Below are 16,165 nucleotides of genomic sequence, written 5' to 3' on the forward strand. Positions count from 1 at the left end.
TGGCAGATTTTTGGTATTGAGTAGGAGTAGGAGTATTCAACGGGATAACGGAGGTTGTTTGTTTCCATCTTTCCGTTGCAGTGCTGGTATTGAGTAGGAGTATTCGTGCCATTATGTACTCTGAGTCCTCCATGGGACCTGGGGGAAGACATGGATTTTAAACAAAAGCATTTGCAGTTTATTGAAGCGGCACTTGAATGCTAGGGGTTTGATTCCACCATATCCGAGTGAGGCTCCTGAATTAACAGAATAAAATTGATGGTTTCACCAAAAAAAAAAAAAAAACGAAATTAATAAGGAAATCAAAATTCACATAACCGGTAATTAATTTTGTTTCTCAATGAGGGAATTGTTTAGAGTTTGCAAAGGATTTGGGGAAGATGGTTTTTTGAATAATTTTAGGGTTTTTTTAAAATTTTATTTCAAATCCTAAACTATTTGGGGAAGATGAGGGCAATTTGGTCACTTTACTCTTTAATTTTGGTTGGTTTTTTTCATAAGGCCATTTTGGTCATTAAATCCCCTAAAACTAACCTCTAATGTTCCAGACTAACGGACTGGACCAAAGTGCTACACTGTTTTGAAAGTAAGAGGAATTTACAATTAGAAAAATTGTAGGAGGCATTTGGACAAATTGGCATTTTCAGGGGGGCATTTGTCAAAAATCCAATAAATATTATATGTAGAAGAGCACATGCTTGGTGTCTTGGCTCGTGTACGTTCGTTGCTTTACAAGTGGCGAACCACAGAGGCACTTGTTGTGGTAGAAGGCGTAGGAATCGAAGTTCTGAACGTTACCACCTTGGGGTGCTGACACAAATCTTCTACGTTGCACTGCCCTGTCCTGCTTGTGTTGCACAGACATAGGGCCATGCACAACGACCGCCTTACCCCCGCTCAAGCAAGGTGCTCAGGCAGGGGTAAGGCGGTCAATGTGTGCCGCCTTGTGTCTGCATAGCACGGCAAGACAGGCAGCCCTCCCCGTAGAAGATCTAAATTCCATGGTTGATCCCTTCAAACAGCCTTTGCATTAAATGATTGTAACTCCATTCAAACGGTTACACATTTGAATGCTCAATATGCAATTAGCAGTTACACCACCACATTCTCTGGTCTCGTTCTTGATGCATAGAATTGTTTGACCCACTTCCATTCCACGGTTTCAATAAACTTATAATTCAAAACCTTATGAACTACAGTCTACAGATTGTTATTTGGTAAAGCTTTGTTTACCATTAAAAAAAAATAAACAAATTACTTCAACAAATAGAAAATTTCTACTTCCCTTTTTATTTTCAATTACTAGAGTAAGCACTGAATTAAAAATAATAAATAAAAAATGAAAGAAAAAAAAAGATAGTAATTACAAATTAATTCAAGGGTGAGATCGGTTCCACCATACCCATCCTCAAAAAGGATAAATTCAGAAGTTCTCGTGGTTCTGAACTCACGGATCAGTCGTCTTCCAGAGCTCCAAACAGAACACCATGGAAGCCAGTCCCACCACCCGACTCTCCTATTTCCCAACTCTCCTTCTCCTGTCCTTTCTCCCAACGCCTTCTTCTTCTTCTTCTTCTCGATCTCTGGCCACATCTGTTAGCTGCAACAAACAGGATTACACAGCACTGATGAAGATCAAGGCATCACTTCTCAACCCACACCACTTGGCATCTTGGATTCCCAACACCGATTGCTGCAACTGGTCCTTCGTGAAGTGCACCTCCAACACTAACCTCAACACCGAACTCTCCATCTTCGAAGCCAACATCTCTGGCCAAATCCCTGCCGAGGTGGGCGACCTCACATACCTCAACTACCTCGCCTTCCAACAAATCACCAACCTCACCGGAACCATCACAAAACTCAAGTTCCTCGGCACACTCCTACGCTGCTGTAACAATCTCTCTGGTCCAATCCCTTCTTTCCTCGGCCAACTCACCAACCTCGTCTACCTCGAGCTCAACTTCAACCAGTTCTCCGGTTCGATCCCTTCCTTTCTCTCCGACATCTTCAATTTAAGAACACTCTACCTCGACCACAACAGACTCAGCGGATCTATTCCCGAATCATTAGGTAAATCCATTTCATGGCTCATCCTTTCTGACAACCAGCTCTCCGGTAAGATCCCCAAATCCTTTGGGGATGCGCATTTCGACTACATCAACTTGTTGCGGAACAAGCTTGAAGGGGACGCGTCGATGTTGTTTATCAGTCATAACAGCTTTCTATCTTGGGACTTACCATCATTACATGCAATCCCATGCAATCCTATCTTACCATTAGTTAGCTTTCTATAGAGAGAGATGTGACTGAAAGAATATTGAGATTGAGAGATATTGCATACAATAATAGAAAGCTAACTAATGGTAAGATAGGATTGCATGGGATTGTATGTAATGATGGTAAGTGCCAAGATGAAACAATGGGGTTGCATGTAATGATGGTAAGTGCCAAGATGAAAAGCTGTTATGACTGATATTGTTCAAGGCAAATGGTTCGACGTGGAATATTGAAGTGGCGAGCAATACGTTGGCCTTTAATCTATCGAAGGTGGGTTTCGCCAAGAACTTGTGGCGCTTGGACATTTCGCACAACAAAATCTTTGGGAGTATACCAGAGACGATAACGGGATCAATTGAGCATTTGAACGTGAGTTATAATCAGTTGTGTGGAAAGATCCCTCAAGGTGGTAAGGTTCAAAAATTCGATTCCTACTCCTTCTACCATAACAATGTGGTTCGCCGCTCGCCGCTTGTAAAGCAGCGGCGAATGTAGACGAGCCCAGACACCAAGCGTGTAATAAAACGTCTGGATAGGATAGAATTAGGTGCGTGCTGGTTACGTGTTTCGGCACAAACTCCTGCAGTCCTGTGTAACCTAACCTATAACCTAACCTAAGCCCAACAAAAAAAATTACTTTTTAAAGTCAAACCAGAATCAGAGAGTTTTCATTTAAAAGAGGAATTCATTCTTCTTCATTGATTGGTGCAAATCTGTGTTATCAACTTACTTATCTTTCGTTCGTTCTTCTCAGGCCAAAGATGAATTTGCTCTATAACATGCGAGGAGAACATAACAATTTCATAATTTGTATTATATACCTTTTGTTGCCAAAGCCCCCCATTCACCCAATTTACTATGCAAGAGGAAAACGCGCTCAAGGAAAAAAAAATTTAGTGAATGAGGTTGGGGTTTCACACTTTCGTTCAATATAGGCACTAAAAAATTAAAATTGTAAATCGCATTAGAACACAAGATCGGGCTCAATTCGAGGCTTCAACCCTAATCCGACCCTGACGTAGGGTCAGAAATTCCCAATCCTAACTCACTTTTAAGACCAGGGTATCTCATTCTAGACCTTATTCAAACTCAGGGCTGACTCAGACTGACAAGGTCAAACTTACACCCCTAACCACCACTACCACAGCTGCCTAACCCCAGCCCAGACCATCCTCTTCCTTATGTAACTTCATTCAAACGATTACACATTTAAATGTTCAACATGCAACTAGCGGCTACACTATCACTTTCTCTGCTACAATGATTAATATTCGTCAACCTCCGCAGTTGACCAGTGGTTACATGCTGACTCCTTTGTTAAGAGAGCCCAATTCTTGACCTGTGAAACTCTTTAGCTCACTTCTATTTCATGGAACTTTTAATTTTTATACTTCCTTTTTTATTTTTTTTATTTTTTATTACTAGAGTAAGCACTGATTAAAAATAAAAAACAAAAATATTAATTACTAATAAATTCATAATCTCTCTCATTGATGCCCCATAAAATGACAACCCCACCCCTCATAAAATGTGCAAATGACATCCCACTCGATGCCCCATGTGTTCTCCCATTGCCCCTCGCGTGCACGCAGGAACCACGATCTTGGACGGAGAACACTTCCCCAATATTTTGATATTGGACGCAATTAAACAATGGGAAGGTAATTTTGATTGGTAAATTTTGTAAAGTTTTAAATATTTTTTTTAAAAGTTAAAGGGTCATCTTCACCATTAACATGCTTTTATTTTTTTGGTGTACATTGGAGGCCGATTGACACCACCCTTGCACAAAAGCGTAGGGTCGATTCGGGGGACAGACGACACCAATCAGCAACATCGAAATTCAATTTTGAAAACAATTTCCTCTAAAGTTTATAGGGGCTATTTGGACAATTTAAAAACTGAAATCTATAATTTTATTAAAATTCTGAAACAACAGATGTCAAATCTCCTTGTGTCATCATCGTCAAGGTAGTGCCAAAATTAGGTTTCGACAATCATGAATATTGGCTGCCAACAAGGTGGCTCAGCTGGCCGATGCTGTTACAGTGATTCATCATATATAGATGTTCTTTTTAAATAACCTCTGCATTAAATGATTGTAACTCTATTTAAACGGTTACACATTTAAATGTTCAATATGCAACTAGCGATTACACCATCACTTTCTCTGCTACAATGGTTAATATTCATCAACCGCCACAGTTGATCAGTGGTTATATGCTGACTCCTTTGTTAAGAGGGCCCAATTCTTGACCTGTGAACCTCTTTAGCTCACTTCCATTTCATGAAACTTGTAATTTTTATACTTCCTTTTTTTTTTATTTTTTTTATTACTAGAGTAAGCACTAGAGTAAGCACTGATTAAACAATAATAATAAAAATGAAAAACAAAAATATTAATTACTAATAAATTCATAACCTCTCTCATTGATGCCCCATAAAATGACAACCCCACCCCTCATAAAATGTGCAAATGACATCCCACTTGATGCCCCATGTGCTCTCCCATTGCCCCTCGCGTGCATGCAGGAACCACGATTTTGGACGGAGAACACTTCCCCTATATTTTGATATTGGACGCAATCAAACAAAGGGAAGGTAATTTTGATTGGAAAATTTTGTAAAGTTTTAAATATATATATTTTTTTTATAAATGGTCATCTTCACCATTAACATGCTTTAATTTTTTTGGTGTACATTGGAGGTCGATTGACACCACCCTTGCACAAAAGCGTAGGATCCGATTCAGGGGACAGAGGACACCCATCCGCAAAATCGTAATCCAATTTTGAAAACATTTTCCTTTTAAGTTTATAGGGGCTATTTGGATTTTAAAAACTGAAATCTTTAATTTTATGAAAATTTTGAAACAACAGATGCCAAATCTGCTTGTGTCATCATTGTCAAGGTGGTGACAAAATTAGGTTTCTACAGTTGTGAATATTGATTGCCAACAGGGTGGCTCAGCTGGCCAATGCCGTTACAATGATTCAACATGGTTGTTCTCTTTAAAGAGTCTTTGCATTAAATGATTATAACTCAGTTCAAACAGTCATACATTTAAATGCTCTCAGCTAGCGGTTACACCACTAGAGTCCCGGCTACAATGGTTAATATTCATGAACCTCTCCACAGTTGACTAGTGATTACATGCTGACTCCCTTGTCAAGAGAAACCAGTTCTTGACGTGTGAAACTGTTTGACCCATTTCTATTCTATAGTTTCATGAAACTTGAAATTTTTTTAATTCCCTTTTTATTTTCTATTAAAGAATAAGCACTGATTAAAAAAATAAATAAATATAAAAAATGAAAAATTAAATACTAATTACTAATTAATTCCAGGGTGAGATGGGTTCCACTATCTCTAAGTCAAGTCCACACCATCCATCCCTATCCTCAAAAAAAGATAAATTCATTCATTCATAAGCTCTCACAGTTCTGAACTCACAGATCAGTCTTGTCTCTCGGAGCTCCCACCAAGAGAGAGAACACCATGGAAGCCAGTCCCACCACCCGACTCTCCTTCTTTCTAATTACTCTCCTTCTCCTGTCCTTTCTCCCAACACCTTCTTCTTCTTCTTCTTCTCGATCTCTGGCCTCACCTAGTAGTAGATGCAACAAACAGGACTACACAGCACTGATGAAGATCAAGGAAGCATTTAGCAACCCACACGAGTTGGCATCTTGGATCCCCAACACCGATTGCTGCGACTGGTCCTTCATGTTGTGCAACACCAATACAGGAGTAGCCCTCGTCATCGAGCTCTCCATCAAAGACGTCAACATCTCTGGCCAAATCGCTGCCGAGGTGGGCGACCTCCCATACCTCAACTACCTCGAATTCGTTAACTTCACTAACCTCACCGGAACCATCCCTTCCACTATCACAAAACTCAAGTTCCTCGAAAAACTTCTACTCAGCCGGAACAAACTCTCTGGTCCAATCCCTTCTTTTCTCGGCCAACTCCCCGGCCTCAGACACGTGGAGCTCTCCTCCAACCAGTTCTCCGGTTGGATCCCTTCCTCCCTCTCCGACAATCCCTACAATTATAAAGAACTCCACCTCGACAACAACAGGCTCACCGGATCTATCCCCGAATCATTTGGTAAATCCATTTCCTGGCTCCGCCTCAATGACAACCAGATCTCTGGTAAGATCCCGAAATCGTTTGGGGATACGTATTTCACCTACATCGACTTATCGCGGAACAAGCTTGAAGGGGACGCGTCGATGTTTGTTCAACCGAAATCGGGTGACGTGAAATATTAATCTGTCCAACAACATGTTCGCCTTTAATCTATCCAAGGTGGTGGATTTCCCCGTGTGCTTGGGGCGCTTGGACATTTCGCACAACCAAATCTTTGGGAGTATACCAGAGGCGATAACGAGATCAATGGAATTGACGCGTTTTAACGTGAGTTATAATCAGTTGTGTGGCAGGATCCCTCAAGGTGGTAAACTTCAGAACTTCGATTCCTACGCCTTCAACCATAACAAATGCCTCTGTGGTTCACCACTCGCCGCTTGCCGTTCGTAAATTAAAGCAGCAGGGAGGAAGAACGTAGACGACGAGCCATCCAAAGACAAAGACACCAACCACCAAGCGTCCCCTATAATAAAACGTACATCCGGAAATGAAACATTGCCCAATGTTTTGGAGAAAATGCGCCTCCCTGCTCCCTTGTGTAATCAACTTTTATGAAATTTTATTTTTTGGAATACTTATGTTTTGTATTTCTAATCATATTCTCAAGGATCCAAATCTCCTACGGCCCAGCTGACCGTAGCAGCCTGTGTGACGTGACAAGGTCGCACGCCCAATGATCGCCTTACCCCCACTCGGGCAAGGGATAAGGTGGTCATTATGTACGCGGCCCAGTCTGCGCCGCACAGATTGCTACGGGCAGCTGGGCCATAGACGATCCGTGTGCTCTCAATCAATCACCACACCACCACTGCCACTACAACCTCTCACTCCACTAGGGTTGCAATAAGGTTGGATTGGGCCAGATTTTTAAAATTTCAATCGAACACCGAATCCCTTCGGCTGGGCTTAGGCCCAAGCTCAATCTGACCCGATCCAAACCTGTCCTAACTCAGAATCTAAAAAATTCAACCTTGACTCACCCCTCAAGGTATAAGAAGAAGAAGAAGAAGAAGAAGAAACGATTCCAAACCCTGATGGGATGGAAAGTCAGAATAAAAGAATTAAAAAAAAAAAGTTGAAAATTACTAACTGTATTGCAATTGGAAATTACAAGCAACTTGCCAACAACTATCGTATACTTTGGTGATTGCATGAAGCTTCAAACCAGTCTGCAGCCTCGTGCTTCCTTCATCCACCAATGATGACACAACTCCCTAGCCTGGATTGAGCTCCTCTCCCGTGTGGCGTGGCACGGTGTAACGCACATCGTGCGTCTGGGCACAATCAGAGGACTTTTTAAGTCAAATCAGAATCAGAAATTCATTTGAAGAAGAATACAATCTTCTTCAATGATTGATGCAAATCTGAGTTATCAACTAACTTATCTTTCGTTCTTCTCAGGCCAAAGATGAACCTGCTCTATATAACATGAAGGAGAACATAACAATTTCATAATTTGTATTATATAACTTTTGCTGCCGAAACCCCATTTACCCAATTTACTATGCAAGAGGAAAACGCGCTCACGAAAAAACAATTAGCAAATGGGGTTAGGGTTTCGCATTTTCGTTCTAAAGACTATAGGCACTAATACAATTAAGGGGGAATTTCTTAGATTCACGGGACTAAAAAAAGATTTACAAAACTGGAAAGTAAAAATTATGTTTTACATTTGCAAGTCATTCTGTTTGAAAAGATTTACTTAATTCCCATCTGAGTAACAAAACATAAAAGGAAAAACCTAGAAATTCCAACCCTAATCCGACCGTAACGCACGCAGGCCTCAAAATTCCCAAAATTCTTAATCCTAACCCACCCTTAAGACCAGGGTATCTCAGCCTAGAAATTATTCAAGCTGAGGACTGACTCAGACGGACCAGGTAAAACTTACACCCCTAGCCACCAATGTCACCATGCCAAGAGGCGCTTCCCAAACCAGTGCTTTTCTATAGCTACTGCCATAGAATCCTAAGCTTAGGGAGGGTTTTGCATGTTCAACTCTGGCCCCATTAGATGTTAGATGTGAGCATCGCATCCAACTCCTATCCTACGACCTGCCCCACCTCCCTCCATTCTAACAGACAGACAGGGTAGGCCACACCCTGTGTAGATGCGATTAGACTGGAATTTTTTTCCTCAGAGGTTCCTGTCAGGTCAGGTTGTCCAATTTCACTCATAGAAAAATGTAAATGATGACCTAACCTCATTCAAGAGGTCATCATTTCTATCCCCTATGAAAGGAACCCGACAACCTGACCAGGGAAGGAACCAGAGAGGACAACGATTCAGCTGGGCAGCCGTCCACTACAGCGCTAAACCAAAAGTCCAACAGAAATGAAAGAAACGTTGTGCATCCTTAATAAAATTACCAAAAGATGCCCAGCTCAAGAAAATATAGACCGAGTTTAGCTGGAGTCACACTGATGGGAATCCATTCAACGCTTCACCGCAGAGCTTGAGATGCTTCGAAAGTATATTTTGGATACATACTAAAACCCTAGAGGGGTTTGTGAACCTTAGGCTGGTGTGGTTTTCCTTCACCACTAAAAAGGAAACTTCTTCAAAAATATATTTCATTAAACGACTGGCATGCTCCATCACTAATCCAACAAAGATCAAACTGATTTAAGCATCCACCTACACAATTCAAGGATAAAAAAATAAAATAAAACAAAATTCTGGGTGTCTAAAAACAAGAGTACAAGATCTGATGACAAAAATTAAGCAGACTGGAAATCAGTCCTAACAGCTTGCTGGTGTTCCCTCTAGAAGACAAGCTCATGAGGTTTCATGCCTGAACTAAGAGAAAACCTTGCCGCCAAGTAAATCTTCAAGTCTGGAACTCCTTCAATGGCCTTTATCAAGGAAGCATCCACTGCTTTCTGGTCATCCTTCTTCTCCTGTGGAAGTGTCTTTTTTTCCTACATTTTTTAAAAAAAAATACAGACAAGGTTCAGAAAACAAAATATATTAAGCACATGACCTTTTACTGGTGCAGCATTATGAAGATCAATAACAGGACGGACGGAAACGCAACTGTTTTCCGCCACCTCATTAAAAATTATAATTCTGCGGGACTATTCATTGTAACTTATTTAAAGGAGAGGGGTTCCCTGAAAGACAGGGTTGCCCTGTGCAAGAGCAGTGTCAATGAGAGCAAGTGTGAAAGCATCAACAGGTGTAGGATATCCATCTTTCATGGGGGCTATAGGGTGGTCATTTCAAAGCCCCACTGTGTCCGGGCTTGGGCCACACTGCCTTCAGGGTTCTTTTACCACTTATTTAAATATTACTAAGGTACAAAGGTTCAAGGACCCCAAGGTTTATATATATAGGGTAGTATAGCTTCCACCACGTTTTAGAGCCTTATTCACAAACACCATTTTTAGAGCCTTATTCATAAAAATTATTCAAGGCAAAAAGTTACATTGCAAATAGTAAGAACTGACCTCTTTTTCTGCTTCAAAGAATTCACCTTCCCCCTTCTTTTTCTTCTTTTCGCCTTCCTTTGCAAAGTACTTATCATCAAATTTCTCTGCATTAACACCAGAAATGTCTACCTTGGTGGAGGTCCCAATCACATACGATTGGTTAACACGGCGGAGAGGAACACCATTAATCTTGAATGGCCCTGCAGCATAAAAATGTCATCAAGGGCTGATAAAAGAAACTCACCACATAGATTTGGACATTTTTTAATAACAATGTAAGGTGAAAATACAAAATTACTTGTCCAACCCCAAAAGATCATAGCAACCAAGTTAACCCCATCAACTGCAGAAGCAACCTAAGCTAAGCATACAAGAGGTACAGAAATTATTAAGATAAGGAACCAACAAAATGCTTGCAAATTCAAGATTAGGGAAACCTCCCAATATTCCAACTTCTTCACTAGCATTAAATAGAAGATACAGCACAAGGCCCTGACAATAATGCATTAACAGAAACCAGAAACTGGGCATAAAAAAGATACACACAAACACACTCAGCTTCACAAGCCTTTTTGTAAGAGGAACCTAAACTGGATGAAAAAGCTGATCAGAATCCAGGATCTAAAATTTTAGCTAGCTCAACCTAGCCATTCACAATAATACCAAAAACCAGTTTAAGTGTCAAGACACAAAATGGGCAAAGGATGCAACAAAGATTTGTAAATTGGGAATGTGAATAATATACATAAAAGGACTGTGCTACAGGATTACCACATGCATAAGGAATTAAAAACAGCAAAGTAGCCCTTGCAGAGCTCTGAAGGTAAACTGGATGTGCTACATGAGTGGGTGCTTGTTATAGATGTGCATGCTAGAAGAATGCTAAAAGACTGGAGCAACATAGTAATGGAGGAGCTCACATGCTAAACATAGTGGCAAAACTTCAAGACACCCAGAAATGGCAAAGAACGGTAATGCGGATATGTAAATAAGGATAAAGGTCTTATATTTTTTTTCCACTTAAAATGCTAATAGCATGCTTTAATTTTCAGGTCCCAAGGCAAAAGTGCATCATAACTTTACAAAGATTATTCGTTTGTTGAAATAGCTGCAAAACATTGTGTAAAGGAACTCATGGGGCATCATACTGATTCAAACCAACATGTCTTCACTTTGGATACATCCTAATGCAACATTAGGACTAGCATAAAACATCAGACAGGGTATAATAATTGAAAACTTAAGACAAATTACCCACCAGAAAATCAGAGAAACATCTAGTTACATGCAATACATTCCAATTTAACTATCAAAGAATCTAACAGAGTAAAATAATTGAAAAGTCAAACATATTAGGTATTAGAAAATCAGAGGAACCAACCGGTAACAAACAATAGAGATTCCAATTTTAAATTCATAATAAATCAACTGCAACTAAATAAAATTAAATTAAATTTCAGAACGCAAGCCAAATAAAAGCATAGGGTACAATGACAACCTTCCACATTGTCCAGAATAATATTGTATCAAGGTACGTAATTAACTTTCAATTTAAGCATATAGAAAACAGGTTATTAAAGGCACCCGTATCACACATACCTTAGTTTCATTCCCCAAACAAAATACAGTAACTTATTTATAAGAATGTGTGGATAATTGACTAATTTCAATACGCAATAAAAGAAAAAAACAGAGTACAAGAATTGTGATCCGACGTTACGCTAGGAATGAGCATATCTTCTACTTGTTCTCATCCTCGAATTGTGCAAGAACAAATAAATTGAATAATACAAAATCATGTGAGAAGAATGAATAATACAAATTCAAGTGAGAAAAATAAATTACTATACGTAAAAATCGACATTATAAATCACCTCAGCAACAACTTCTCTTAACGAATTGAAAAACAGTTTTACATCGAAGGAACACATAAAAGAGATAAATCTCACCTGTAACGAGAAGCAATCCAGACGGAAGTTGCTTCAAGAAAACAACCCTTTTCCCCTTAAACCTCCCCGCAAGGATAATCAAAATCGTTCCAGGTGTAATACTCGACCTAAAAACGTAAAAAACAGGAAAAAGGAATTAAAGGGAGAACTCAGAAAAGCAGCAGAGTTTCAGGGATCTGAAAATGGAAATCAAAATAACGAACCTGAGTTTAGTGGGCTTAGGCTTGCGTTTGTTAAGCAGAGGCTTCTTCACATCATCAGCAGGATAAAATTTCGGTGGCTTTTCTTGAGGTTTTGGTTCCGCCGGCTTGGCGTCGTGTCGGGGGAAGACACCGCCGTTCTTGGCCTTGATGGCCCAGAGACCACGTTTGTGGTACATCTTTGATCGCGAGTGCTTGCCCACACCACGAATCAGATCTGGGTTTCTGGTCACCCTAGGCTTCCTGTCCTTCGGCGCCATTGCTGAAGCTTCAGATTCCCCTGCTGCTAGCTCCTCAAACGCTTAGAGACGGTCGAGAGAAATGAAGCACTCGGAGAAGATAAAACCCTAGAAACCCTAATGCGGCTTATGTATATAATAAAATCATGATTTTCTCGGGTTCTTGGACTAGGGCAACTGGTTTGGGATTGCGATCTGGATCGGGTTCATCCGATTCCAATCCAGTTTGATCCGAATCTCCTAACCCTAGAAATAATTTACGGGATGGTTCGCTCTGGATTGGCCGGAATTGGGACCTGCCTCAATCGATTTCGATCTGAATTGGCCGATTTGGTCAATCCAATCTAGATTCTTGATATATTGAACTATGGTTTTTTCAGGATGGAAACTGGACCAATCTACCCCAGAATCGGCGCCCCGATGGATGGTGTCCAGTTTTTATTTTGGCCCAAGTCACATTAATTTGGGCCCAAACTACGTGGGACTATATCCAACAGTTTTACCCTAACTTTCTGATAGATTTGCCCTTAAAAGAACCCTTTCCACTGGTTTGGGATTGGTATGTTGGTGATCCGATGCTGATATTAAACTCCATGTTGTGAAGGGAGGGGGGAAGAGGATTGGGCTCGTCTCCAATGCACCCCGACAATGTCCGCGCAGGGAGAGATGTTGAGATGTGGATGGGATGTCGATATCCCCAAGCTAGGAATGGTACACATCGTATGGTAAGGGAGGGCTTAAAAATTAGGAGTGCAAGTTTGGCTATGTCAGCCTAAACTCACCCTGGCCCACCCTGAGCTTGAACAGGGCTTGGGCTGGAAATTTGTAGCCTTAAGTCAAGGTCGGGTATGACCAGAGTTGAGGCCTCAAGCTGAGCCAGACCTTATGTATGAAGCCCAACCCTGTTTTAACTTATATATATATATATATATATATATATATATATATTGATATATCACACATATTTTGTTATATAATACATTACATATGAAGATAATAAGTATATATTTTATTATAATGTTTTTTTATGTAAAATTGATAATTTTCTCCCCTATTCAGACTAACTCAATCCAATCCATGCATCTCTCCCATCCCTCACTCCATGATCACAATCAACGTCATCTCAGCCCGACCCTAAGGGCGAGTCAGGGTTGGATTTTCCAGGCCCTGAGTCAGAGTCAGACCAAGCCTAGGCCCAGCTACGGGGACTCAGGGTTGGGCTGCGGTTTTAAAAAGCCTAACCCAACCCGACCCTGTTTCAGCCCTATTAAAAACTCTGCAACACTAAAGAGGAGGTTAGCAATTTGTGGGCCTTGATCTGCTAATGGGCAACGTTGGCTGTTGATCTATCTAGTGGTTACTTATGGGCCTAACAGGATAGTATTTGACATTTTCATTGAGTCAATCAACTCATGGGCTAGTTGGGTCCATCATCTTGGGCCTTGCCAATATTAAGTCTCAATGTCCAGTTCATTAAAACTCATCATGGGCCCTCAGTCCTAAAAATCATTAGATTGTGTTTTTCTCGTAGTATGAATTCACAAATAAGTTTCAAGATGGGTTCTCCCCACCTGCTGAAGAAAGCAAAAGAGAGGGATTTCACCTTAATTTGAACTACATTGGCCCAGTTATTCAACTTCATGGCTTAAGGTTAGTGTTATCAGGTTGGCCCATGACCTAATGTAGGCCTGAATCTGAACTACCTTGGCCCAGTTATCAGCAAATTCTAGATCCATGCTAAGCCCATCGCTTGGTTACTCTCAAAATGGAGGATCTGGATTTTCAAAAATATATAGAAGACAAGAATAGCCTCCCACACTTAAATTTCATTCCAAAAAGGCGAAAATCAGTTCTTTAGGCCATGTTTGGATGCTAAGAAAAGAAAATGAAAAAAATATAATAAGACAAAAATCATGATAAGTCAATGATTCCTTAAAGTCAAATTTTTTTTTTCTTGGCTTCCAAGAAAAGGGTTTGTAGATCGCAATTTAAAAAGAATGATTCTCGGATGAGAGGGGAGGGGTATATTTCGAGAACTTTGTCTAATAGGAGAAGTATTAATATTTTCTAATCAATGGATGAGTCCAGATCACAATGTTTCATCACTGGATAAAAATTCACTCCAATTCCCCCATGGTGCAGTACCGTGCAGTTTGGGGTGGAGATGTGGACATCTACCGTTCGACATCCAACAGTCTGAGCTTGAAAAAAAAAAAAAAAAACTAGGACGGTGCAACTTGGACCGTTGAATAAAGTAAACCTACACGTACGTGGACTTTTTTATTTAAAACTTTGACAGCTCATCAAAGTCAAAGGTTGTGAGGTGAGTCTCCATCTTGAATTAGCAAATAGGAAAAACAGAGGAGAGATAGAGACCAAAAGTTTGACCAAGCAAGTGCTTGGAGTTTTGCGTAGATAGAAAAGTGTAGTCTGAATATCTCAAGAAAGCCCAGCCTTATACGGCTTGAGTAATTGTGGTAGGTGCAATGTAATATATATTATACAACACCAGAAGATTTTACTAGAGTGAAGAATTCGGATCCAGATCCTACACTGCCGAGCTGTCATGTCCTGTTGGACTATGTAGACATAGCAAGGCATGCAATGACCACCTTATCCCCACTCAGATAAAGCACTTGGATAAAGCGTTTGAACAAGAATAAGGCGGTCATTGCACGCCTTGCTGTGTCTACATAGCACGATAGGACAGGGCAGCTTGACAATAGAGGATCCAATTCGTCCACTGTCACACACAATTATTTTTCATATAAACTACATACATAGGATGAAATTTGGAGTAACTTTGAACAATGAAAAAAAGAAGAAGAATATTAAATGGCATTGAAGTGCGGTCCATGAATTCGAAAAAAAGTAATGTCATTTTTTCTATAGACTCTTAATGGGACCTGACTCTCAGATTGACATGAAAAATGGGTATTTCAAAGTATCATAAATAGGGTAAGAAGAGATTCTCTCTTCATCATAGATCACGGATTTTTTATTACTCTCATTGATGTGAGGGCCACGTTGTTGTTGTCAGACAACAACAACGATAACTAACCCATCTCATATAGTAATTACAAGAAGTTGGATGAGGTCTAGCTCGATAAGCATGTGATTGAAGATTAAAGAACTTCTAGTGGGTAAGTGATTATTGATCGAACGGTGTTCAGTGCAGTCCAATGTGGGAGTGGCCACTCATCAGCTCATTGAATCATCAAATGCCCTTACAATTGAAAGTTTCATGTCCAATCTTTACTAGCTAGCTAGTTATTAGCTTAAGGAGACAAATTGTACGTCTTCCTTCCTTCACCCATATAAAAGGAAGAATTCCGATCCTTCTCCACACTTGAAATTACTGAACCGCATTTGCCAATGACTTTGGAATTTAATTTATAGAAACTATTGCAAGTGAAACGGGTAATAAGAAGGAGCCCTAATGTGTTGTGTTGTGTGTGTGTGTGTGAGAGAGAGAGAGAGAGAGAGAGAGAGAGAGAGAGAAATGTAAAAGGAATCCTTGGTCACATTCATCATGCAATAATAGGTCAAGAAATAGAAAGGCGTGCATTCATGCATGCATGCATGCACTCGTTAGAAAGCCACATGGACGTTTCACAAGCCACACTCGTCCCGAGCTTCCTTTATAGCCCTCCCCCAAACCCCAAAGGAGAGAAATATATTATATATATATATATATATATATATATATATATATTCTCTTCCTGATCAGAGTTCAGGCTTACAAGAAAGTTATAGTGATATATTGATTTTCTTCGATCTGTTCCATCCTCTTCTTGTTCTTCTTCGTTTCTTCCTTTCATTCCCTTTCAAAGTTTCCCCCCTTCCTCTCTGTCTTCCTCATTCCTTAGGTAGGTCAGAAATGGCTGCCAAATCATTACCACTTTCTCAATTT

General features: G+C 40.2%; 3 protein-coding genes across 3 annotated transcripts; 2 read left to right on the forward strand and 1 right to left on the reverse strand.

Annotated features, from left to right (window-relative positions):
• Window positions 1-1,487: 1,487 nt before the first annotated feature.
• Window positions 1,488-2,775, forward strand: LOC122643832 (polygalacturonase inhibitor 1-like). Its single transcript, XM_043837408.1, has 3 exons — window positions 1,488-1,972; window positions 2,045-2,282; window positions 2,488-2,775. The coding sequence occupies exons 1-3, from the start codon at window positions 1,488-1,490 to the stop codon at window positions 2,773-2,775; spliced, it is 1,011 nt and encodes a 336-aa protein (XP_043693343.1).
• A 3,150-nt stretch (window positions 2,776-5,925) lies between these two features.
• LOC122643833 (polygalacturonase inhibitor 1-like) lies at window positions 5,926-6,823 on the forward strand. Its single transcript, XM_043837409.1, is given in 2 exon segments — window positions 5,926-6,519; window positions 6,521-6,823. Coding segments are annotated over 2 exon segments (897 nt in total).
• Window positions 6,824-9,134: 2,311 nt separating this feature from the next.
• On the reverse strand, window positions 9,135-12,332 carry LOC122642557 (60S ribosomal protein L6-like). Its single transcript, XM_043836068.1, has 4 exons — window positions 12,017-12,332; window positions 11,814-11,920; window positions 9,883-10,064; window positions 9,135-9,354 (listed from the first exon to the last, which is right to left on the reverse strand). The coding sequence occupies exons 1-4, from the start codon at window positions 12,271-12,273 to the stop codon at window positions 9,199-9,201; spliced, it is 702 nt and encodes a 233-aa protein (XP_043692003.1). The 5' UTR covers window positions 12,274-12,332; the 3' UTR covers window positions 9,135-9,198.
• Window positions 12,333-16,165: the final 3,833 nt, after the last annotated feature.

Source organism: Telopea speciosissima, chromosome 10 (assembly GCF_018873765.1).
Source record: "Telopea speciosissima isolate NSW1024214 ecotype Mountain lineage chromosome 10, Tspe_v1, whole genome shotgun sequence".
Taxonomy (NCBI): domain Eukaryota; kingdom Viridiplantae; phylum Streptophyta; class Magnoliopsida; order Proteales; family Proteaceae; genus Telopea; species Telopea speciosissima.

Excerpts from the sequence above, each read along its gene's own strand:
- LOC122642557 (XM_043836068.1), bottom strand. The coding sequence starts at position 12,273 with ATGGCGCCGAAGGACAGGAAGCCTAGGGTGACCAGAAACCCAGATCTG. Across the intron at positions 10,065-11,813 it reads TGGATTGCTTCTCGTTACAG|GGCCATTCAAGATTAATGGT; the intron begins GTGAGATTTATC and ends TTTATGCTGCAG. Across the intron at positions 9,355-9,882 it reads TCTTTGAAGCAGAAAAAGAG|GAAAAAAAGACACTTCCACA; the intron begins GTCAGTTCTTAC and ends TAAAAAATGTAG.
- LOC122643832 (XM_043837408.1), top strand. The coding sequence starts at position 1,488 with ATGGAAGCCAGTCCCACCACCCGACTCTCCTATTTCCCAACTCTCCTT. Across the intron at positions 1,973-2,044 it reads CTCGAGCTCAACTTCAACCA|ACTCAGCGGATCTATTCCCG; the intron begins GTTCTCCGGTTC and ends CGACCACAACAG. Across the intron at positions 2,283-2,487 it reads GCAATCCTATCTTACCATTA|GCAAATGGTTCGACGTGGAA; the intron begins GTTAGCTTTCTA and ends ATATTGTTCAAG.